The sequence below is a fragment of the Pseudophryne corroboree genome, chromosome 2 (assembly GCF_028390025.1).
Source record: "Pseudophryne corroboree isolate aPseCor3 chromosome 2, aPseCor3.hap2, whole genome shotgun sequence".
NCBI classification, from domain to species: Eukaryota; Metazoa; Chordata; class Amphibia; order Anura; family Myobatrachidae; genus Pseudophryne; species Pseudophryne corroboree.
The window spans coordinates 232,142,222-232,166,695 of NC_086445.1; the positions used below are offsets into that span (position 1 = coordinate 232,142,222).

General features: G+C 44.9%; 1 protein-coding gene across 1 annotated transcript in view; it reads left to right on the plus strand.

Annotated features, from left to right (window-relative positions):
* Positions 1 to 308: 308 nt before the first annotated feature.
* The window catches only part of TAC3 (tachykinin precursor 3), a 71,355-nt gene continuing 47,189 nt past the window's right edge, over positions 309 to 24,474 (plus strand). The window contains exons 1-2 of the mRNA XM_063957092.1: positions 309 to 414; positions 8,114 to 8,250. Coding sequence (XP_063813162.1) covers positions 8,140 to 8,250 — 111 coding nt within the window. The 5' untranslated portion in view covers positions 309 to 414; positions 8,114 to 8,139. The remainder of the gene's footprint in view (positions 415 to 8,113; positions 8,251 to 24,474) is intronic.

Consider the following 24,474-nt stretch of genomic DNA (forward strand, 5'->3'; position numbering starts at 1 on the left):
TAGCAAGGAATATACAGTACATATAATAATAACATCTCAAATGAAAATAGGTCTGTATATAACATATAACAACACAGAATAAGATATGGGTAAATAACAGAAAATAATAATAATAATAATAATAATAAAAGAAATAATGCCTACAAGAGGTAAACATTTGAAGAGATAACACACAGTATATCATAAAGGCAAAATGCTGGAAACAGTAAGAAAGAGAAAGGCAGAGATTGTAGGAAGGGAGATAAATAGGATGAGTTACAATGAAGAGAGGGAGAAACAGGATTGAGTGACAGGAGCATCGCAGTCATCGAGGACTCGTGTCTGTATTTAAAGGCAGAGATCGCTATTCAGACTCCTCAAGGCATCTCACAGCTCTACCAGCACAGAGGATCAGCGTGACTCTAGAACTCACAGGTACAGCACCAACTATAACGTCTGACTACAGAGTACAGTGACTGGAAGTTAGGGATCTTAAGTGTATTGCATGTGAATTCCGCTTAGTTCATTTATGTTTTGCTTGTGATACATACATTTTATGCCATTTGCTTTAGAGTGGAGGAAAATTGTTTAGTTTTACTATTTTAAGCTACTCCCCCCTGTGTAACCATCAATGTGATGATGTGCTTTATTTTCTCAAAGTATTCTGCAGTATACACCGAAGACTAGGTAAAATAAATCGCATAGTAAATCAATCATTTGCATAGTGAATCACATAGTAAATCGCATATTTGCATATTGTGATACCAAGCTGAATCTTTTGTAGTTTAATATATCCAAATTAGTGTAGAGTGCTTAATAATTAAATCAGTGCGTATTTGTGGACACAGAACATTGTATTATGCATGAAAACCCTGATGTCCTTACCTTCTCATTATAACAAATTATAAAATATCTTGTTTTCCAATGAACATTTTTATTTGAATAAGACTGTCAGCTGTGTCTGAGATGTGCACTACAGGCATAGTAGCCTTATTAGCTTCTCATACTTCAAATAATTCATCCCACTTTACTGTAGAAACTTACTGTATCAACCAGAATTCTATCTGCAAAATAAAGGATACCTTATCATTTATATAACTGTGGCTCTGTCCAAGCAAAGATTTATAAGTATTTGTTAATATCGTAGTAAATAATCCTTAATAAGCATTTGGGAAGAAGTTTATTAGATCTCAGGAAATTAATGTATCACTTTATTTCTTTCTCTTAAAAATGCATTATGATGATACTATAGTGAAGAATGAAAATAATGAATTCCTACATTTCATAATATTTTGATAAATATTAATAACATAGAGCCTCAGAATTGCAATTTTTTATGTTGTGTGTGTGTGTGTGTGTGTGTGTGTGTGTGTGTGTATACATATATTTTGAAAGCAGAACTTTTATTTCAAATTAACAGGAACATGAAGCAACCTTGGCAATATGGGAAAAAAAGAATGTGATACAGTAGATCTGGAAATTATGGTTTATAAAGACTAAACTTGTAAGGAAAAGTCCAATGTCTTGGGATGTACAGATTGCTAATGCAGACATACAGGGTAGTGTGTTCTGTAGACTACACCTTAACCTGGTTCAATTCTAGTCCTCTGCTTAAAGAGAATACAGACAGCATTTAATTAGATAGATAGATAGATAGATAGATAGATAGATAGATAGATAGATAGATAGATAGATAGATAGATAGATATATTGATAAATGATGAAAAAAGACAGTGTTAACTAAAAAGTTGTTATGTATTACATTACATAAAGAAGAATCTTGAAAAGGATGACATAGTGTACTGTAATTTTATAGTGGATAACATGATAGCATACCCTTGCATGTAATGTAGACCACAGACATGAGCAGTACATTACATGAGCTGTGAGATACAATAGATGGTACTGTAGGTGTGGGTAAAGCTAAAAGGCTTGTAGTCATTAGACTACTGCATTGCTCTCAGAACACCTAGAGGTGGGGAATAGAATTATAAAAGTGGATAGTATATGAATTCTTATCAGTAAGATTCATGTATTAGCCGTATGTGGTGTGAAACTGCACATTTTCTCTGATTAATGGTAATGGTTTGATGAAGAACATATGGGTGTATGGGCGTACTTATACCACAGAGAGTTACACTATGCAATACTAATTGCAAGTTAGTGGGCAACGAGAAATAGTGGAGTACTTTGGAAATTGTTTTAATAATTACCTGCACCAGCTAAGCTTTGTATCCTCAGCTCAAAGTACCACATACCTAATTATAGCATACCATAATGATACTTTTTTAATTTAAATACATAATACATATTTTTGAATTTTTTAATTAAAAATCATAGTAATTGCTGCTATGGGAACAACCAGATATTTATGTAATACCTTTATGGACATGAAAGTAAATGGGTCATTAAAAGTCACAAGTAGATTAAAGTTATGTTGTGCAAAGGAAAATTGCTTCCTTCACAATATTAACCTTATCTCAAACAGTGTTAAGTTTCCAAAATATCTGCACATGTAATTGTGAAGGTTAATAACATATATTTTTCATAAAGCTTAATGTCATTTATGTTTAGTTTATCCTAAGCCACCTTTCCTGACATTGGGCTGCGTCCAATCAGCTTCTCCAAATCAATCCTGCACAAAACAGATTGTACTGTAATAACAAGCCTTGAGGTTGTGGTGAGCATCTCCGATTCTGGGAATTTCACCTATGGCTGTACTAGGTGGGTGGAGGTTCAGTATTAAAAATTCTATTCGGCTGGAGTTCCTTTTAAGACATGTCTGCAAGTTTTTTGTTTTTAATTTGAACTAATCAGCCATGGTTTTACCATTAAGGGGTCTATTCAATGCATGTTGAATCCTCTCCGACGGAGAGGATCCGACAATGCAGTATTCAATTTGCGGGCAGATCTGACTGATTTTGCCCATTTTTGACAATGCCAATCCATCTTTTTTTAAAGTTGGATTGACATTGTTGAGAACAGGACTAAAACCTGCTGGATTTGGGCGCAAATCCAACAAAACACGAAAACTTATTTTCCGACAAGTCGGAAAAACAGCAGTCCCATTGAATAGGTTGAATTATGATTCGACCTAAAAAAGTTGAAAACTGCTGTCTTTCTTACTAGACGGCAATTCCGACTTCAACTGAATATACCCCTAAGCCGTAAATGCAGCATTCCGAGCATAAACACTGCCTTTTGAAGATATAATTATTGTGGTTTCACTTTTAACAATGATATCCCCATTTCTACTAATTCAGTCTATTACTCATATATTGTAACTCATGTAATTGTTTTTGAATCCATAAACAAATATAGCTGGCAACTACAATGCTTTGCTCCTTTTACTGGCAATACACCCTGCTGTCACATTTGTGCCTCTGCTGCTCTGAAAATGAGAACATACATTTATTTCTATTAGATGCAAATGTAAAACCCACAGGTTATTTTCATGTCTTTGTCACAATGTGCAGCTCATTCATATGTCCTCAGTATAATCAGTATCACTTGACCATAGTAATGCACTCTACTTGAAGAAGAGATAAATACAGTTCATTGTTACCTGTTGTGACTGATATTTCTTACTGCTGTACCTCTTCTTATCTCTATACACGTTTAAATCATTATATTGTGAATGGCAAATCAAGCGCTGTGTCACAGTTCTCATCACTTACAGATGAAATAAAACACATGGGTAATTAAATTAACTTTATTGCTTCGAAAGAAAGAACTTTAATCCCCAATTAAAGAAGATCACAACAGACAATCTGGTGGTGATTTACAGTAGCAAAGCTGGAGAGCTAAAGTGGAGAAAGATAAAGTACCAACCAATCAGCTCCTGTCATTATTCAAATACAGCCTGAACATAACAGGAGCTGATTGGTTGGTACTTTATCTTTCTCCACGCTTTGATAAATTTTCCTCTAAGTCCCAGGGATAGCACACTTATACCACTTTCACATCGCAAACCCAAGTCCGACCCAGCTTTTGAACCTGTGTATGACCCGAGTCCGACCAGCCTCGGACCCTTTCACATTGCAGTTTCAACCCGGGTTGGTGTATTTCACACTGAACCCAGGTCGCCCATGTTAAACACTGTGATGTGTTTTAAAATGTTTTTTTCTGGCTCACATTGATGAGGTTTCAAAGGAAATTAAAGGAGGGGCTGGGGACTGCTCTGAGCAGGCACATAAACAGCCAATCAGCACCTTTTTCTGAGAGCTGAGATAAATATCCTGAGTCAGAGGCTTTTACACTGCACAGCGACCCGGGTCTGACCCTGTTTAACCCTTCTTTTAACCCAGGTTGAAATGCAGGGTTGTTCTACCCGGGTTATTCACTTTGGCACTTTCCCACTGCACCTCAACCTGGGTCGACCCGGCAACAACCTGATAATATTATACCTCTTTCACACCGCCAATGCCGGATCCCACCCGGGACTTGGAAATGGGTCCTTCCTGGGTCGGATCCGGCATTGGACGCTACTGCTGCCTTCCCCGACCCGGCAATATGCCAGGCGGATTGCCATAGCGGTGGGGGGCGGTGCCTGCTGCAGGGGCGAAGGTGGCGATGGGAGATGAGATCATCTCCACGCCGCCTCTCCCTTTGTACTGAACGGGTCCTGGGACGCATCGACCCGGGAGCACATTTATGCTGCCACTTTACCCGGTATTCAACCCAGGAATAACACTGCTTTATTCCCGGGTTGAATTACTGGGTCAGACGACCCGGGATTTCGACTATGGCGCTTTCACACCACACGCCGACTTGCCGGGTTGATACCGGGTTATTTGTGCGGTGTGAAAGGGGTATTACTGAAATATTACCTCAGTGCTTTTGACAAGGTGAAAGGACAGTGAATATGCTTCAGGACAACCATAAAAATCATTTCTCTTACAGTGCAATAATACTTTTTACTTAAAGGTATTTTTTTTATCTTATCTTGCTGTCAAATTTGCTAAATATATGAAGTACTCTGAGTTAATGGATCCAGCTTTAGGTAAGGAGTTGACTCCATGCCTGGGAGTGTGCTCAGTAGATGGCACATCTGTGGTTCTATAGTAACAATAATTTGAACTGACCTCATCACAGTAAGCAGTATAACAGTTCCAACTCTTTTACTGATGATCACAAATATACAGATAAATATGACACCTTCTGTGGAATAACATGCTGCAGATGTGTCCTCATACACGTAGCAGCAATACATCGTATGATGCCAGACACCCGGCATGACTGAACCGCAACGAGCGGTGTAGTGTAGCAACTTCTTTATATTTGCTGCTTATTCACATCGCAGATATAGCAACAACAAAAAACCCTGACAGTGTAGTAGAGACGCTGGGCTGCAATTTTACCCGCACAGGAATTAGTTACAGACACGTACAATGTCGTAGATGAAGCACAATGGAACTTGGTGTGAGAAAAGGATGCGGACGCTGCATTGTAGCACTTCCTACACAGACTCAGACTCATTCGCACACAGATGTACAAGTGTTGCACATCAAATTGATCAGCACAGTCTAGAAAAGTAGTTTTTTACTTCCAGCTGTTTTATTTATTCAGATAAGAGGCACACTTTGATTGAAATAGACATTTGACGTGGTTGAGTTTTGTCTGGGAAGTGGCACGCCGATTGGGGGTGTTTGGCATGACAGACGCAACAGTATATGTGGACACATATTTATTTATGTAGCCATGCTCAGCTACGCAAATGGGCGCATGCGATTGGTGTATATTTATGAATGGGAGCGGCAAAGCTGAGCCTGGCTACATATGTATTTATGCTTATATAGGTTACGGAGTCTACAGAGAAAACAACATACAACACAACTTATAAACTGAGTATATGTTAATTTTAATACCACCCTTCTCTTCACCAGAGCATGTGTTTTACTCTACAGTATGTGGATTTTTTTTCTTCTTATTTTAGCTTTTTAGCCTATTCAATCACATTTTACATTTTCTGTTAGTAGGATTTTGCAGTATATGTATTATAGTTTTAAAGGAATTAAATAGACAAAACAAATATTCAAAGAACACATTTCTACCAGTTACTGTTACACGCTAGTATTCCAGCAACATAGCCCAAAAAATAAACAACTAGTAAACTAGTAATACTATACATGGTGACACATACTTTATTGTGGACCTTAACCAATATATATATATATATATATGTGTGTGTGTGTGTATATATATATATATATATATATATATATATAATTTATTTATTTTAAGTTTATTATTATTTTTTTCCTTTTTTATCTGGAACACTTTTCATGGCTGGGGGTCAGTTGTTTGAATTTTGCGCCTAACTGCTATCTGAATGGCAAGCCCAAAGTGGCCGGGCAGTATTATCAATAATGAATAAAGGTGCAGATTCCATGCAAATACAAAAAATAAAGTGTTTATTAAATATAAAACAATACTCACTTCCCCAGCAAAATATTTAATGGAAATATCCTTTATTACTACAATCCAATTACTAATATTATTGTAATAATGTTAATCAATAACAGCAGCAATATTACTATAATATTAGCACACAGTGATTTAGACTCATTCAGTCAATCAGACGCGGCCACCAATCATCAGTTTGTTTTTTACACTAGAAGTTGAGCACCAGCAAGTCATTTGCCTTCACACAGTAACATAAGCATCTGTTCAGTAGTCATTATGGTATGTTCTGTGTGTGTACTTGCCTACTCTCCCGGAATGGCCGGGAGGCTCCCGAAAATCGGGTGACCCTCCCGGCCCCCCGGAAGAGCAGGCAAGTCTCCCGATTCGCGGGGGTCCCCCCTGCCCGTCCGCCCACTTAGTGTGTAAAGTGGGCGGTCCGGGCAGTCGATGACGCGATTCTTGCTGAATCGCGTCAGCATAGCCATGCCCCCTGCAGTGTAATGCCGGTGATCGCAGCATTACAGAGCGGGGGCGTGGCTTAAAGGAGGTGTCATCGTGACCCCATCCTTGCTCCGCCCCCGTCCCGCCTTCAGACCACCTCCTCCTTTTCGTCACAGCCTCCCCTGCCTGCCCTGTGAGCCGACCTGGCTGCTCTCTCGGTAGATGGTAGAATCAAGTGGGCTAAGGGACCTTTTCCGTATGGGGGAGGAGTTACGACACAAGGGGGAGGAGCTATGCCAGCGGGATAGTTCCTCTAATATCCACGCCACCAACTATTACCTTTAGTAATCAGGTGGCGAGCGAAGCGGAGCGAGCCACCGAGCCCGAAGCGTGGCGAGCGAAGCGAGCCCGCGAGGGTACTTTTCGGGTACCCTGTTCGCCCGTAGCTCCGCCCCCTGGTGACATGTCTCCTCCCCTAGATACGTCAGAAGGTCCCTTCTCCCACTCCGAAGTAGAATCAACCCTGCTCTCTCCCGCAGAGAGCAGCCAGAATGTCGGTAAAGTGCCCATGCCCTTACTCTGTTTTGGCTGTGCTTAGACACCCCCCCCTACTCCCTCCCCACTTAATCCTGCCCCCTTGTTATAAGAAGATGGCATTATATAAGGTAAGTATTTAAGGTTCTGTTTAACGTTTTTCTGCTTGCTGCATAGCAGAAACAGTTAAGCAGTGTTGAAGGAGTCGGGCATTAATGGAGAAGATAATTTCCGTTAACCCTTTCCTACATAGCTGTGATACTTAAATCATGCGGAAACTATAGTTTCCACATAATTTAAATGACTTTACTTGCTAAATAGATCCCTAAATGTTAACAGATCTGACTCATGAATGTGTAATGGGTGTCAGTGCTTCATATCAGTTGTAACGATTATTATTATTATAATAATCAAGTTTGCCCTCTAAAAAGCTCTTTCTATCCCTAACAAATGAAGAGTGTACCATTTGTCACATAATGTCCTCTTTTGCTCATTTAAAGATCAGGATTTCAGAATTTGCCTTTTCTATATTGTGCTTTGCCATATTCAAATGTGTGTCTATCTATTTTGTACAGCATTTGCATTTCACAAATAGCCTTATACAGATCACGGCAATGGACATCCTGTATGACTACTGTGCCTCAGCCAGTAAAGCAATCCTTTATGTTAAACTGTATGAAATACACTTTTGTACACTTTTATTATTCTATTTGCATTTAAATTAATACGACTGTTTTGCTGTTATCCCCAATAGGTGTAAAGCCCTGTGCCACTGATAAGATGAGGAATTCTGCAGTTGGTCTCGCAATTTTCTTCCTGATGGCAGTAAGAACATGTCAAGGAAGCTGCGGGGAGCCACAGGACACTCAGGATTCTGGTGCTCAGTCCAAGGTAGGACACAAGCAGACTGAAAAAACATATCATCAGGGCTTAGATTGTTTGCAAGGTGATAACTGTGTTTAAAGAAATATGGTTATGGTTAGTATAGAGGCTCATTCAGCATGGATTGCTAAACTGAAAAATCGCAAATCAGCCGATAATCGGCAGGCTTTGCATGCGCTGCGAACACATTGCGCATGCGCAAAGGCTGCATTGATCTTGCTGTGTATTCGCAGGCTCAGTGATATGCGGTCACAAAGTGATTGAAAGGAATTATTAGTGTGTGGGCGGCAACACAGCGTTTGTGGGGAGTGGTTGGGAAAATGGAGGTGTGTCATGGCGTAATCTGCGATCGCTTGCGATTAAAAACATGGCACCAGTGCAACTGCATCCGTATTATTCTGACTGTCAATGTTACTCAGTATCTGCGTATGAATGAATGCATATGCAAAGTTGCAATCGCATCGCTGGGCTTCTTTTACCATTTCAGTGTGGCTCTTCACATGCGATTTTTAGCTCCCCCCCTCCCCTATTGTAGAAAGCGCTTGGAGCAGGGAGAGAAAGTAGTGACTGCTGCTGCAGCAGCAGCAGTCTCTCTCCCCAGCCTGACACACACGCTACTATCGGAGTCCATCAGCCACCATGATCAAAGCCGGCCCTAGGCATAGACCAACTAGGCAAATGCCTAGGGCATTTGGAATACCTATGGGGCACAAGCAGCTTCTGCTGATTAAAATGATATGCAGCATGCCTATATTATGTGTGTGACTGTGGTTCTATCTATATACGAATGCCTTACTAATGTGCGGCATTATATGTATAAGGTGACAGCAGCACATCCCCACCTCCCTGGCAGCAGCACATCCCCACCTCACTGCCAGCAGCACATCCCCGCCTCACTGACAGCAGGCCTCCCTGCCAGCAGCACATCCCTGCCTCACTGCCAGCAGCACATCCCTGCCTCCCTGCCAGCAGCACATCCCTGCCTCACTGACAGCAACACATCCCTGCCTCGCTGACAGCAGCACATCACTGCCTCACTGCCAGCGGCACATTCCTGCCTCACTAACATCACCACATCCCCTTCTCACTGACAGCAGCACATCCCTGCCTCACTGCCAGCAGCACATCCCTGCCTCACTAACATCACCACATCCCCTTCTCACTGCCAGCAGCACATCCCTGCCTCCCTGCCAGCAGCACATCCCTGCCTCACTGACAGCAACACATCCCTGCCTCGCTGACAGCAGCACATCACTGCCTCACTGCCAGCGGCACATTCCTGCCTCACTAACATCACCACATCCCCTTCTCACTGACAGCAGCACATCCCTGCCTCACTGACAGCAGCACATATCCGCCTCACTGCCAGCAGCACATCCCCGCCTCACTGCCAGCAGCACATCCCCACCTCACTGCTAGAAGCACATCCCCACCTCACTGACAGCAGCATATCCCTGCCTCCCTGCCAGCAGCACATCCCTGCCTCACTGACAGCAGCACATCCCTGCCTCACTGCCAGCTGCACATCCCCACCTCACTGACAGCAGCACATCACTGATTCATTGACAGCAGCACATCCCTGCCTCACTGACAGCAGCCCATCCCTGCCTCACTGACAGCAGCCCATCCCTGCCTCACTGACAACAGCACATCGTAGCCTCACTGACAGCAGCACATTTCTGCCTGTCTGACAGCAGCACATTTCTGCCTCGCTGACAGCAGCACATTTCTGCCTCGCTGACAGCAGCACATTTCTGCCTCACTGACAGCAGCACATCCCTGCCTCCCTGCCAGCAGCACATTGCTGCATCACTGACAGCAGCACATTACTGACTCATTGACAGCAGCACATCTCTGCCTCACTGACAGCAGCACATCCTTGCCTCACTGCCAGCAGCCCATTCCTGTCTCACTGACAGCAGCACATCATTACCTCACTAATAGCAGCACATCTATGCCTCACTGACAACAGCACATCGTAGCCTCACTGACAGCAGCACATTTCTGCCTCACTGCCAGCAGCATATATCCCTGCTTCACTGACAGCAGCACATCCCTGCCTCCCTGTCAGCAGCACATCCCTGCTTCACTGCCAGCAGCACATCCCCGCCTCACTGCTAGCAGCACATTCCCACCTCATTGACAGCAGAAAATCGCTGCATCACTGACAGCAGCACTTCACTGACTCACTGACAGCAGCATATCCCTGCCTCACTGACAGCAGCACATCCCTGCCTCACTGCCAGCAGCCCATTCCTGTCTCACTGACAACAGCTCATCCCTGCCTCACTGACAGCAGCACATCCCTGCCTCACTGCCAGAAGCATATTCCCGTCTCACTGACAACAGTACATCCCCACCTCACTGACAGCTGCACATTCCTGCCTCACTGACAGCAGCACATCCCTGCCTCACTGCCAGCAGCACATCCCCGCCTCACTGCTAGCAGCACATTCCCACCTCACTGACAGCAGAAAATCGCTGCATCACTGACAGCAGCACATCACTGACTCACTGACAGCAGCATATCCCTGCCTCACTGACAGCAGCATATCCCTGCCTCACTGCCAGCAGCCCATTCCTGTCTCACTGACAACAGCTCATCCCTGCCTCACTGACAGCAGCACATCCCTGCCTCACTGCCAGAAGCATATTCCCGTCTCACTGACAACAGCACATCCCCGCCTCACTGACAGCTGCACATCCCCGCCTCACTGACAGCTGCACATTCCTGCCTCACTGACAGCAACACATCCCTGCCTCACTGCCAGCAGCACATCCCCGCCTCACTGCTAGCAGCACATTCCCACCTCACTGACAGCAGAAAATCGCTGCATCACTGACAGCAGCACATCACTGACTCACTGACAGCAGCATATCCCTGCCTCACTGACAGCAGCATATCCCTGCCTCACTGCCAGCAGCCCATTCCTGTCTCACTGACAACAGCTCATCCCTGCCTCACTGACAGCAGCACATCCCTGCCTCACTGCCAGAAGCATATTCCCGTCTCACTGACAACAGCACATCCCCGCCTCACTGACAGCTGCACATCCCCGACTCACTGACAGCTGCACATTCCTGCCTCACTGACAGCAGCACATCCCTGCCTCACTGACAGCAGCACATCCCTGCCTCACTGACAGCAGCACATCACTGCCTCACTGATAGGAGCAAATCCCCACCTCACTGCCAGCAGCACATCACTGCCTCACTGATAGGAGCACATCACTGACTCACTGACAGCAGCACACCACTGCCTCACTGATAGGAGCACATCACTGACTCACTGAGAGCAGTGCATCCCCGCCTCACTGCCAGGGCCGGTTCTAGACCTTGTGGCACCCAGGGTGAAAGTTTATTTTGCCCCCCCCCCCAACAGGTAAAACAGGGTTAGTGCGCACAGGGCATGGCTTCATAGGGTAGGTTCGTGGTCACAGTTATGCGCCCTGTAGCTGTGCCCCCTGTAGTTTTGGCCCCAGTAGTTGTGCCCCCAGTACTATGCCCCCTGTAGATGTGAACCCAGTAGTTTGCCCCCAGTACTGTGTCCCCAGTAGCTGTAACCCCAGTAGTTTTGCCCCAGTACTGTGCCCCCTGTAGCTGTGCCCCCAGTAGTTTTGCCCCAGTACTGTGCCCCCTGTTGCTGTGCCCCCAGTATTAAAGCCCCCTGTAGCTGTGCCCCCAGTATTAATGCCCACTGTAGTTATGCCCCCTGTAGCTGTGCCCCCAGTATTAATGCCTCCTGTAGCTGTGCCATCAGTACTGTGCCCCCTGTATCTGTGCCCCCAGTACTGTGCCCCCTGTAGCTGTGCCCCCAGTATTAATGCCCCCTGTAGCACCAATTACACAAAAAATAAATAAATAAATACTCACCATCCCCGCTCTTGCTTCCCGACCACTGCTGTCCTTGGTCTCCAGCCGCCGGCGCTGCTCCTCGGATCTATGGGAGAAACGTCATGACGTCTCTCCCATAACACCGCACAGACACTAGAGGTCAATTATGACATCTAGTGACTACGGCCGCTCCCACAATGCCGTGCAGTGCGCAATGACTCTGGCGCACCGCGCGGCACCAATAGCGGGCTAGCGGCTCTTGCCACGGCGGCGGCGCCCCGGGCAAAAAGCCAGCTCTCCCATGGCAAGAGCCACTACTGATCCCTGCCTCACTGACAGCAGCACATCCCTGCCTCACTGACAGCAGCACTTCACTGGTTCACTGATAGGAGCACATCCAAAACAAGCCAATCAGGTTCTGTCATGTTGCAGGCTGTGTCAGTTAGGAGCTACAGTAGTTGGTTGATACTTTCCGTCCACTTTCTGCTTCTCCAAGGCTTAGTACATAGGCCCTCATTGTTGTTCGCTCGCTAGCTGCTTTTAGCAGCATTGCACACGCTAGGCCGCCGCCCTCTGGGAGTGTATCTTAGCATAGCAGATTAGCGAACGAAAAATGTGCAAAACTGCTACTAAATAATTCTTAGCAGTTTCTGAGTAGCTCCGGACCTACTCACAGATTGCGATCAGTTCAGTCCGTTTAGTTCCTGGTTTGACGTCACAAACACGCCCTGCGTTCGGCCAGCCACTCCCCCGTTTTTCCCTGACACGCCTGCATTTTTTTAGCAAACGCCGGGAAAACGCTGAGTTGCCGCCCAGAAACGCCCCTTTCCTGTCAATCATTTACCGAAGAGCAGTGCGACTGAAAAGCGCCACAAAAGCCACAGCAAAACTGCTAAGTTTTGTGTTAAATAACTAAGCGCATGCGCCCTGCGTGCCTTGCGCATGCGCAATTTGCAGCAAATCGCAGCATAGCGAAAATCAGCAACGAGCGAACAACTCGGAATGACCCCCATAAACCCCTTATTAAACCCCTTGTTATCCAGTTAAATATTTTTCATTAAAAATATTTAAAATAAACAGCCTATTCTGAACTATTTATTCCTCTGATTCTGTACCTGTTTCACCCTATTTCGTCACAACAGGGGCCATTATATAAGAGAGATGTACAGTACCACACTTGGGTGTGCGGTTGCTCTGATATATGCATATCTTTTTCAGTTTAGTTTCCTTTAAAAGAGAACATGCAACTACTTTTGTTGAGCACAATATGCAGTATGTGTTCAGGTGGGTTACTACTGTATTATTATACAACTGATCAACTATTCAGGCACAGTGTACAGAAAATGCATTATATTGTTCTAACTACTCATGGTCCCAAATGTGCAGTTTAATATCAGGGCTTAATTAGCATATTGATTAGTTTGCTTGGCAAGCCAAGTTCTAATTCATTAGTGCAGAATCTCCAGTGAGAGATGTGGTTTACCTTTCCTTAACCCTGGTGTGTCCAGATTGTTACCCTTCCATGAAAAAGTCAGTTGCTCACATTATGCAATAACATTGGTTACACAGGAATTTATTTTATATTACTTATCTAATTCTTATGAATTTGATTGCTTTTTTTATATGTAAAACAGGGCTGTCGTTTTATATATAAGAAGTAATCACCCTGTACAATGATTATGTTCTGTACTTTTTTCCACAGAGATAACGCACAAATAAACTGTGCCACTTCTGATGTTTATAGGAGAACAAAATACTGTATGTGTACTTTAGTTCACCAGAAACAGGCAGGCGATAGGTTAGCGGTGACACACAGGCAGTGGGTCTAGAGTGACACACAGGCAGTTTAGTAGGGCTAAGCTTGCAGCGGATGTGTGATTTAATTAGTACTTATGTACAGTGTTGACCAGACTGGCACCCAGTCATGTATATAAGCCATACCTCTCAACTGTCCCAAATACAGCAGGACAGTCCCACTAATTGGACATTGTACTGCTGTCCCACCCACAGGCCAGAGTGTCCTGCGGGCAAGCGGGGAACAACTGGGAAGGCCAGGGCTTTGTAAAGCAGCCAGGGATCACTGAATAGATGCTGTACTTAGCCGGGGGCTGCCCAGCTGCTCAGGGAGAGCTGGACATTAGAGATGTGCACCGGAAATTTTTCGGGTTTTGTGTTTTGGTTTTGGGTTCGGTTCCGCGGCCGTGTTTTGGGTTCGAACGCGTTTTGGCAAAACCTCACCGAATATTTTTTGTCGGATTCGGGTGTGTTTTGGATTCGGGTGTTTTTTTCAAAAAACCCTAAAAAACAGCTTAAATCATAGAATTTGGGGGTCATTTGATCCCAAAGTATTATTAACCTCAATAACCATAATTTCCATTCATTTTCAGTCTATTCTGAACTCCTCACACCTCACAATATTATTTTTAGTCCTAAAATTTGCACCGAGGTCGCTGGATGACTAAGCTCAGCGACCCAAGTGGCCGACACAAACACCTGGCCCATCTAGGAGTGGCACTGCAGTGTCACGCAGGATGGCCCTTCCAAAAAACACTCCCCAAACAGCACATGACGCAAAGAAAAAAAGAGGCGCAATGAGGTAGCTGTGTGACTAAGCTCAGCGACCCAAGTGGCCGACACAAACACCTGGCCCATCTAGGAGTGGCACTGCAGTGTCACGCAGGATGGCCCTTCCAAAAAACACTCCCCAAACAGCACATGACGCAAAGAAAAAAAGAGGTGCAATGAGGTAGCTGTGTGAGTAAGCTAAGCGACCCTAGTGGCCGACACAAACACCTGGCCCATCAAGGAGTGGCACTGCAGTGTCACGCAGGATGGCCCTTCCAAAAAACACTCCCCAAACAGCACATGACGCAAAGAAAAATTAAAGAAAAAAGAGGTGCAAGATGGAATTGTCCTTGGGCCCTCTCACCCACTCTTATGTTGTATAAACAGGACATGCACACTTTAACCAACCCATCATTTCAGTGACAGGGTCTGCCACACGACTGTGACTGAAATGACGGGTTGGTTTGGACCCCCACCAAAAAAGAAGCAATTAATCTCTCCTTGCACAAACTGGCTCTACAGAGGCAAGATGTCCACCTCATCATCATCCTCCGATTCATCACCGTGTACATCCCCCTCCTCACAGATTATCAATTCGTCCCCACTGGAATCCACCATCACAGCTCCCTGTGTACTTTGTGGAGGCAATTGCTGCTGGTGAATGTCTCCATGGAGGAATTGATTATAATTCATTTTAATGAACATCATCTTCTCCACATTTTCTGGAAGTAACCTCGTACGCCGATTGCTGACAAGGTGAGCGGCGGCACTAAACACTCTTTCGGAGTACACACTTGTGGGAGGGCAACTTAGGTAGAATAAAGCCAGTTTGTGCAAGGGCCTCCAAATTGCCTCTTTTTCCTGCCAGTATACGTACCTACTTGGATGCGGTCACTCATATAATCCTCCACCATTCTTTCAATGGTGAGAGAATCATATGCAGTGACAGTAGACGACATGTCCGTAATCGTTGGCAGGTCCTTCAGTCCGGACCAGATGTCAGCATCAGCAGTCGCTCCAGACTGCCCTGCATCACCGCCAGCGGGTGGGCTCGGAATTCTGAGCCTTTTCCTCGCACCCCCAGTTGCGGGAGAATGTGAAGGAGGAGATGTTGACAGGTCGCGTTCCGCTTGACTTGACAATTTTCTCACCAGCAGTTCTTTGAACCCCTGCAGACTTGTGTCTGCCGGAAAGAGAGATACAACGTAGGTTTTAAATCTAGGATCGAGCACGGTGGCCAAAATGTAGTGCTCTGATTTCAACAGATTGACCACCCGTGAATCCTTGTTAAGCGAATTAAGGGCTCCATCCACAAGTCCCACATGCCTAGCGGAATCGCTCAGTGTTAGCTCCTCCTTCAATGTCTCCAGCTTCTTCTGCAAAAGCCTGATGAGGGGAATGACCTGACTCAGGCTGGCAGTGTCTGAACTGACTTCACGTGTGGCAAGTTCAAAAGGTTGCAGAACCTTGCACAACGTTGAAATCATTCTCCACTGCGCTTGAGACAGGTGCATTCCACCTCCTATATCGTGGTCAGTTGTATAGGCTTGAATGGCCTTTTGCTGCTCCTCCAACCTCTGAAGCATATAGAGGGTTGAATTCCACCTCGTTACCACTTCTTGCTTCAGATGATGGCAGGGCAGGTTCAGGCGTTTTTGGTGTTGCTCCAGTCTTCTGTACGTGGTGCCTGTACGCCGAAAGTGTCCCGCAATTCTTCTGGCCACCGACAGCATCTCTTGCACGCCCCTGTCATTTTTTAAATAATTCTGCACCACCAAATTCAAGGTATGTGCAAAACATGGGATGTGCTGGAATTTGCCCAGATTTAATGCACACACAATATTGCTGGCGTTGTCCGATGCCACAAATCCACAGGAGAGTCCAATTGGGGTAAGCCATTCTGCGATGATCTTCCTCAGTTGCCGTAAGAGGTTTTCAGCTGTGTGCGTATTCTGGAAAGCGGTGATACAAAGCGTAGCCTGCCTAGGAAAGAGTTGGCGTTTGCGAGATGCTGCTACTGGTGCCGCCGCTGCTGTTCTTGCGGCGGGAGTCAATACATCTACCCAGTGGGCTGTCACAGTCATATAGTCCTGAGTCTGCCCTGCTCCACTTGTCCACATGTCCGTGGTTAAGTGGACATTGGGTACAACTGCATTTTTTAGGACACTGGTGAGTCTTTTTCTGAGGTCTGTGTACATTTTCGGTATCGCCTGCCTAGAGAAATGGAACTTAGATGGTATTTGGTACCGGGGACACAGTACCTCAAACAAGTCTATAGTTGGCTCTGCAGTAATGATGGATACCGGAACCACGTTTCTCACCGCCCAGGATGCCAAGGCCTCAGTTATCCGCTTTGCAGCAGGATGACTGCTGTGATATTTCATCTTCCTCGCAAAGGACTGTTGGACAGTCAATTGCTTGGTGGAAGTAGTAAAAGTGGTCTTACGACTTCCCCTCTGGGATGACCATCGACTCCCAGCAGCAACAACAGCAGCGCCAGCAGCAGTAGGCGTTACACTCAAGGATGCATCAGAGGAATCCCAGGCAGGAGAGGACTCGTCAGAATTGCCAGTGACATGGCCTGCAGGACTATTGGCATTCCTGGGGAAGGAGGAAATTGACACTGAGGGAGTTGGTGGGGTGGTTTGCGTGAGCTTGGTTACAAGAGGAAGGGATTTACTGGTCAGTGGACTGCTTCCGCTGTCGCCCAAAGTTTTTGAACTTGTCACTGACTTATGATGAATGCGCTGCAGGTGACGTATAAGGGAGGATGTTCCGAGGTGGTTAACGTCCTTACCCCTACTTATTACAGCTTGACAAAGGCAATACACGGCTTGACACCTGTTGTCCGCATTTCTGTTGAAATACTTCCACACCGAAGAGCTGATTTTTTTGGTATTTTCACCAGGCATGTCAATGGCCATATTCCTCCCACGGACAATAGGTGTCTCCCCGGGTGCCTGACTTAAACAAACCACCTCACCATCAGAATCCTCCTTGTCAATTTCCTCCCCAGCGCCAGCAACACCCATATCCTCCTCATCCTGGTGTACTTCAACACTGACATCTTCAATCTGACTATCAGGAACTGGACTGCGGGTGCTCCTTCCAGCACTTGCAGGGGGCGTGCAAATGGTGGAAGGCGTATGCTCTTCACGTCCAGTGTTGGGAAGGTCAGGCATCGAAACCGACACAATTGGACTCTCCTTGTGGATTTGTGATTTCGAAGAACGCACAGTTCTGTGCTGTGCTTTTGCCAGCTTAAGTCTTTTCATTTTTCTAGCGAGAGGCTGAGTGCTTCCATCCTCATGTGAAGCTGAACCACTAGCCATGAACATAGGCCAGGGCCTCAGCCGTTCCTTGCCACTCCGTGTGGTAAATGGCATATTGGCAAGTTTACGCTTCTCCTCCGACGATTTTATTTTAGATTTTTGAGTCCTTTTTTTACTGATATTTTGTGTTTTGGATTTTACATGCTCTGTACTATGACATTGGGCATCGGCCTTGGCAGACGACGTTGATGGAATTTCATCATCTCGGCCATGACTAGTGGCAGCAGCTTCAGCACGAGGTGGAAGTGGATCTTGATCTTTCCCTATTTTTGGAACCTCAACATTTTTGTTCTCCATATTTTAATAGGCACAACTAAAAGGCACCTCAGGTAAACAATGGAGATGGATGGATACTAGTATACTTATTGATGACGAGTGACTGACGACACAGAGGTAGCTACAGCCGTGGACTACCGTACTGCGTCTGCTAGTATAGAGATGATAATGATATAAAAAATATATATATATCACTACTGCAGGTATATATAATATAATGACGGACCTGCTGGACACTGTCAGCAGACTCCTAAACTACTAGTATGAAGAAGATAGAAAAAAAAACCCCACCACAGGTAGGTATACAATTATGGACGAGCACTGACGACACAGAGGTAGCTACAGCCGTGGACTACCGTACTGCGTCTGCTAGTATAGAGATGATAATGATATTAAAAATATATATATATCACTACTGCAGGTATATATAATATAATGACGGACCTGCTGGACACTGTCAGCAGACTCCTAAACTACTAGTATGAAGAAGATAGAAAAAAAAACCCCACCACAGGTAGGTATACAATTATGGACGAGCACTGACGACACAGAGGTAGCTACAGCCGTGGACTACCGTACTGCGTCTGCTAGTATAGAGATGATAATGATATAAAAAATATATATATATCACTACTGCAGGTATATATAATATAATGACGGACCTGCTGGACACTGTCAGCAGACTCCTAAACTACTAGTATGAAGAAGATAGAAAAAAAAAACCCACCACAGGTAGGTATACAATTATGGACGAGCACTGACGACACAGAGGTAGCTACAGCCGTGGACTACCGTACTGCGTCTGCTAGTATAGAGATGATAATGATATAAAAAATATATATATATCACTACTGCAGGTATATATAATATAATGACGGACCTGCTGGACACTGTCAGCAGACTCCTAAACTACTAGTATGAAGAAGATAGAAAAAAAAACCCCACCACAGGTAGGTATACAATTATGGACGAGCACTGACGACACAGAGGTAGCTACAGCCGTGGACTACCGTACTGCGTCTACTAGTATAGAGATGATAATGATATAAAAAATATATATATATCACTACTGCAGGTATATATAATATAATGACGGACCTGCTGGACACTGTCAGCAGACTCCTAAACTACTAGTATGAAGAAGATAGAAAAAAAAAAACCACCACAGGTAGGTATACAATTATGGACGAGCACTGACGACACAGAGGTAGCCACAGCCGTGGACTACCGTACTGCGTCTGCTAATATAGAGATGATAAAGATGATAGAGATGAACAAAAAAAATATAACACTACTGCAGGTAAATATTTATATAATATAATGAATGACGGACCTGCTGGACACTGTCAGCAGAATGCGTTTATAGAATAAAAAAAAAAACACCACAGGAGTGTTTAACTTTTTCAGGCAGACAATATACTGGTGGTCACTGGTCAGTCACATTGGCAGCAAAAGTGTGCACTGTACTCCTGCTATAACTGCACCCCTGTCTCCCCCACAATTCAGCTGTGTGAGCAGTGAGCACTCAGCACAGTCAGATATACATAGATGATATTATCATGCAGCACACTGAGGCTGAGCACAGATATGGTATGTGACTGTGTATCGTTTTTTTTTCAGGCAGAGAACGGATTATATTAAATAATAAATAAAACTGGTGGTGGTCACTAGTAACTATCAGCAAAACTCTGCACTCTGAGTACTCCTAATGCTCCCCAAAATTACTAAGTTAGTAGTAAATCAACTCAAGTGTCTCTATCTATTCTAACGGAGAGGACGCCAGCCACGTCCTCTCCCTATCAATCTCAATGCACGTGTGAAAATGGCGGCGACGCGCGGCTCCTTATATAGAATCCGAGTCTCGCGATAGAATCCGAGCCTCGCGAGAATCCGACAGCGGGATGATGACGTTCGGGCGCGCTCAGGTTAACCGAGCAAGGCGGGAAGATCCGAGTCTGCCTCAGACCCGTGTAAAAAGGCTGAAGTTCGGGGGGCTTCGGATTCCGAGGAACCGAACCCGCTCATCTCTACTGGACATGTCCCCAATATGATGAAAACGGTGTTCACAGTGCTAAGCTCCACCTACCCTCCAGAGGCTTCATCCACCCTCCAGGGGCTCCACCCCTTTTTGGCTTCAGTCACGCCTCCGGTGTGGCAGGTCCCGAATCCAAGCACTCGAAAGTTAGGTATGTATAAGGATCTGGGTGCCTCTGGCAAAGTGAAAGATGTGCATAGCACATGTGGGAGACTCACATTTTTTTGGGATGTCCTCACACCCATGCAAGAGTGGCTGGATCTCCGCCATCTCGCCTTATTCCTAGTGAAATGGGCAGGATGATGAGATGAAAATTGCGGCGCCATATGGAGGGGATGGAGCTAAATAATTAAATTAAAGTTAGCCCTGACCCCTCCCCGTGGACCCGCCTAGTGATGTGACAGCCCGCCCCGCCCCCTGAAATGGCCAGCAGTGTCTCTTCCCTTGGTTCTCCCAGAGAGAAAGCCTTAAAAGTAGGCAAGTATGGCACAGCTGCATTGCAACATTGCAACACAGTTGCATTGCATGTGCTGCACTTCCGGGCCACAACCTCGTGGACGCTCTACAATGGAGATAACAGCCAGTAGTTTGAATCACAATTCTGTATTCATTTGGGGAGAGACATCAGAGCTGGATTAAGTCTTTGAGGGGCTGTTCACTTAAGACAGGAGTCGCTGTGTGCAACTCAGGCCCATAATGTTAACATTTTTCATCAGGTGGGAAGAAAATATATTTGACAAATATTTGCTGCAGAAAATGTCATGGTGACCTGTATAGTTCCAGCACCACCTGTTAGAAGTGTGGATTGGGAAAGTATAAGATAGTGTTATTTTGATAAAAGATTTTTTTAAACAGTTCACTTTTGCTAGATTGCCAATTGCAAAACAGCGGTAGTGAGACATAACACTACATATACTGGGTTTATTTTCAGTATCTTCTCTGTCTCTAGTAACAAGAAAGAAGGTATGATTCACCTGGTTTCCTTTACTCTTTCTTCTTAAATCATGTTTAAATTGTTCTGGTGAAGCAATTTATTTTCTGTTTTTGCGGTTTAGATATAATGGGTAAAAAGTTGCCTGACAATTTTCTTAGATTAGCTTTGAACTAAAGTACTTTAAAAGCAACTTAGTAATGCACCCAGGCTGGATGCTGCCTATCTTTTGAACTCAGGTGTGGGGGGGGGGGGGGGGGAGCAATTTATGAAGCAGAAAAAAAATATCTTAACAACAGTTCCTCTTTTGTGGATCCATGTGCCTATTTACAGCATGTGCAGGCACTGAATATGCGAGAAGGGAATTTTTTATGTGTATAAGACAAGGAGGCAGCTGGACATGGGTTTAGGATGTTTTATGGTGAATACATGCTAACTGCAGTAATGGGTACATGCAACACAAAATCCTGGAGTAAGCAATACCCATGGGGGTCATTCCGAGTTGATCGCTTGCTAGCTGTTTTTAGTAGTCTTGCAAACGCTATGCCACTGCCCTCTGGGAGTGTATTTTAGCTTTGCAGAAGTGCAAACGAAAGGATCGCAGAGCGACTACAAAAAAATATTGTGCAGTTTCAGAGTAGTTCCAGACCTACACAGCGCTTGTGATCACTTCAGACTGTTCAGTTCCGGATTTGACGTCACAAACACGCCCTGCGTTCGCCCAGCCACGCCTGCGTTTTTCCTGGCACGCCTGTGTTTTTTCGAACACTCCCTGAAAACGGTCAGTTGACGCCCAGAAAAGTGCTCTTCCTGTCAATCACTCTGTGGCCAGCAGTGCGACAGAAAAACTTCGTTAGACCTTGTGTGAAACTGCATTGGCCGTTGTGAAAGTACATTGTGCATGCGCATTGCGCCGCATACGCATGCGCAGAAGTGCCGTTTTTTTGCTTCATCGCTGCAGCGAACATTTTCAGCTAGCGATCAACTCGGAATGACCCCCATGTGTAGTGTGACACTTTCTGCACATGATGCATATTAGTACAAATGTAAATTGGGACAAAAAGAGAAACAAGGCCCAGATTGAAATAAATAAATCTCAATCTTAAATGTCCCCTGTGAAATCTCCTCCAAGGTTGCCTATCAGTCACACTACAGAAATTGTGTAATTCAGTAATATGTCCCTGTATAATTATAAATAATCCTAATTACTGGCATATCAATTGGAACACAGTTAAACAAGTACAGCACATTATATACATGCATACTGTACTATAGTACATACACATTGCTCACTGTATGCATACTAATCTTCCTCTCCTGACGCTGGCCCCGAGTCCCTCTATTGGCTGCAGAATTTAGTTCAAACAGTTCATCCTCATGTATAAGCCCGTAACAAAAACACCCTATCTCACATTGCCGACATCATCACAATCGCCTTTCACTTCTTCACCCCATCCTCAGATTCCCGGCTCCAGGACTTCTCCAGACCTCACCTCTGAAATGCGATACATTTCCTTACCAGACCATCCCCCAATCTTAAAGCTTTCAAGCGATCACTCAAAAACCATTACTTTATGTTTGAAGTGACTGCCTAGCTGTCACCCCTAGACCACTTGCTCTCGCCATAGTCATAGCTGTATCGCTTGCTTATGCTGTTTCTCATTTTCTCACTTTCCTACCCCTCTAGACTCTACCGTAAGCTCATATAAGCAGAGTTTTTTCACTTACTGTAGGTCCCCTGTATGTTTACCGTTCTGCTGCACATGTTATGCCTTCTGTGTGCTCTGCATGCTGTTACTTTGTGTGTTGTATCCTGTTTTCTTACAACAATAACTTCTCACATTAGTACTTTTTATTATGCCCATACACTGTGTTGGTGTATGCATTTGTGCTGATTTGACTTCTCTGTATTCAGATTGTACTTGTATTCATCAAATAAAACAGAGTAGAAACCAGCACTATATATATATATATATATATATATAAAATAGTTTACATCATTTTTGAGGCTGAAAAAAGGAGATTTATGGTAGACTTACCATTGTTAAATCTCTTTCTGCGAAGTACATTGGGTTCCACAGGGAAACAACAGGTATAGAGTGGATCTTGATCCAAAGAGGCACAAACAGGCTAAAGCTTTAGGCTGTCCCAGAATGCATTGTGGGGCCTCCTCTATAACCCCGCCTCCAGGCACTGTGAGCTCAGTTTGTTAACCAGTCCAATGTAGGAGCAGGCAAAAGAGAAGGCAGATGTTAGTCACATAGAACCACATTCTCACGTCAGGAGAAGCGACCAGCAGCTAATGCCATACAAACCCATAGAAGCTAGGTGCGTCAGGGTGGGCGCCCTGCTAACCCAATGTACTGCGCAGAAAGAGATTTAACAATGGTAAGTCTACCATAAATATCCTTTTCTGCAGCAGGGTACATTGGTTTCTACAGGGAAACATCGGGTGATGTCCTAAAGCAGTTCCTCAAGAGAGGGTCCGTGCCTTAGAGGATATGAGAACCCAGCATCCAAAGGAAGCATCCTGGGAGGCGGAAGTATCAAAGGCATAGAACCTAATGAACGTGTTCACTGAGGACCATGTAGCCGCCTTGCACAATTTTTCAGCGGAAGCGCCATGGTGGGCAGCTCGAGAAGGTCCAACAGACCAAGTAGAATGGGCAATAATAGCAGCAGGAACTGGGAGTCCAGCCTGTGCTTAAGCTTGTGTATTCACCATTCAAATCCATCTGGCAAGGGATTGCATATTTGCAGGCCAGCCACGTTTGTGAAAACCAAATTGTACAAAAAGGGAATCTGACCTCCAGAAAGAGGCAGTCCACTCCACGTATATACTCTCCGTCCAAAGACCACTCTTTGGAGGACAAACCAGAAGAGATGAAGGTCGGAACCACAATCTCTTGGTTTAGGTGAAAAGATGACACCATCTTAGGTAAATAACCAGGGCGAGTTCTAAGAACTGCCCGGTCATGGTGAAATATCAGGAAGCGTGGATGACAGGACAAAGCGTCTATGTCTGACACCCTCCTAGCAGAGGCAATCGCTAGTAGGAACAGGACCTTGACCGTGAACCATTTAAGGTCCACTGACTCAAGAGGTTCAAATGGAGTCTCTTGCAGGGCATTCAGGACAACAGACAGATCCCATGAAGCCACAGGAGGGAATCCGTGGTCAACTTCAGTCCACGCATCTCCATGTATATCAATTTATTTTACTTATTATATCCATTATTGCTTGAATATTTATTGCTTGTT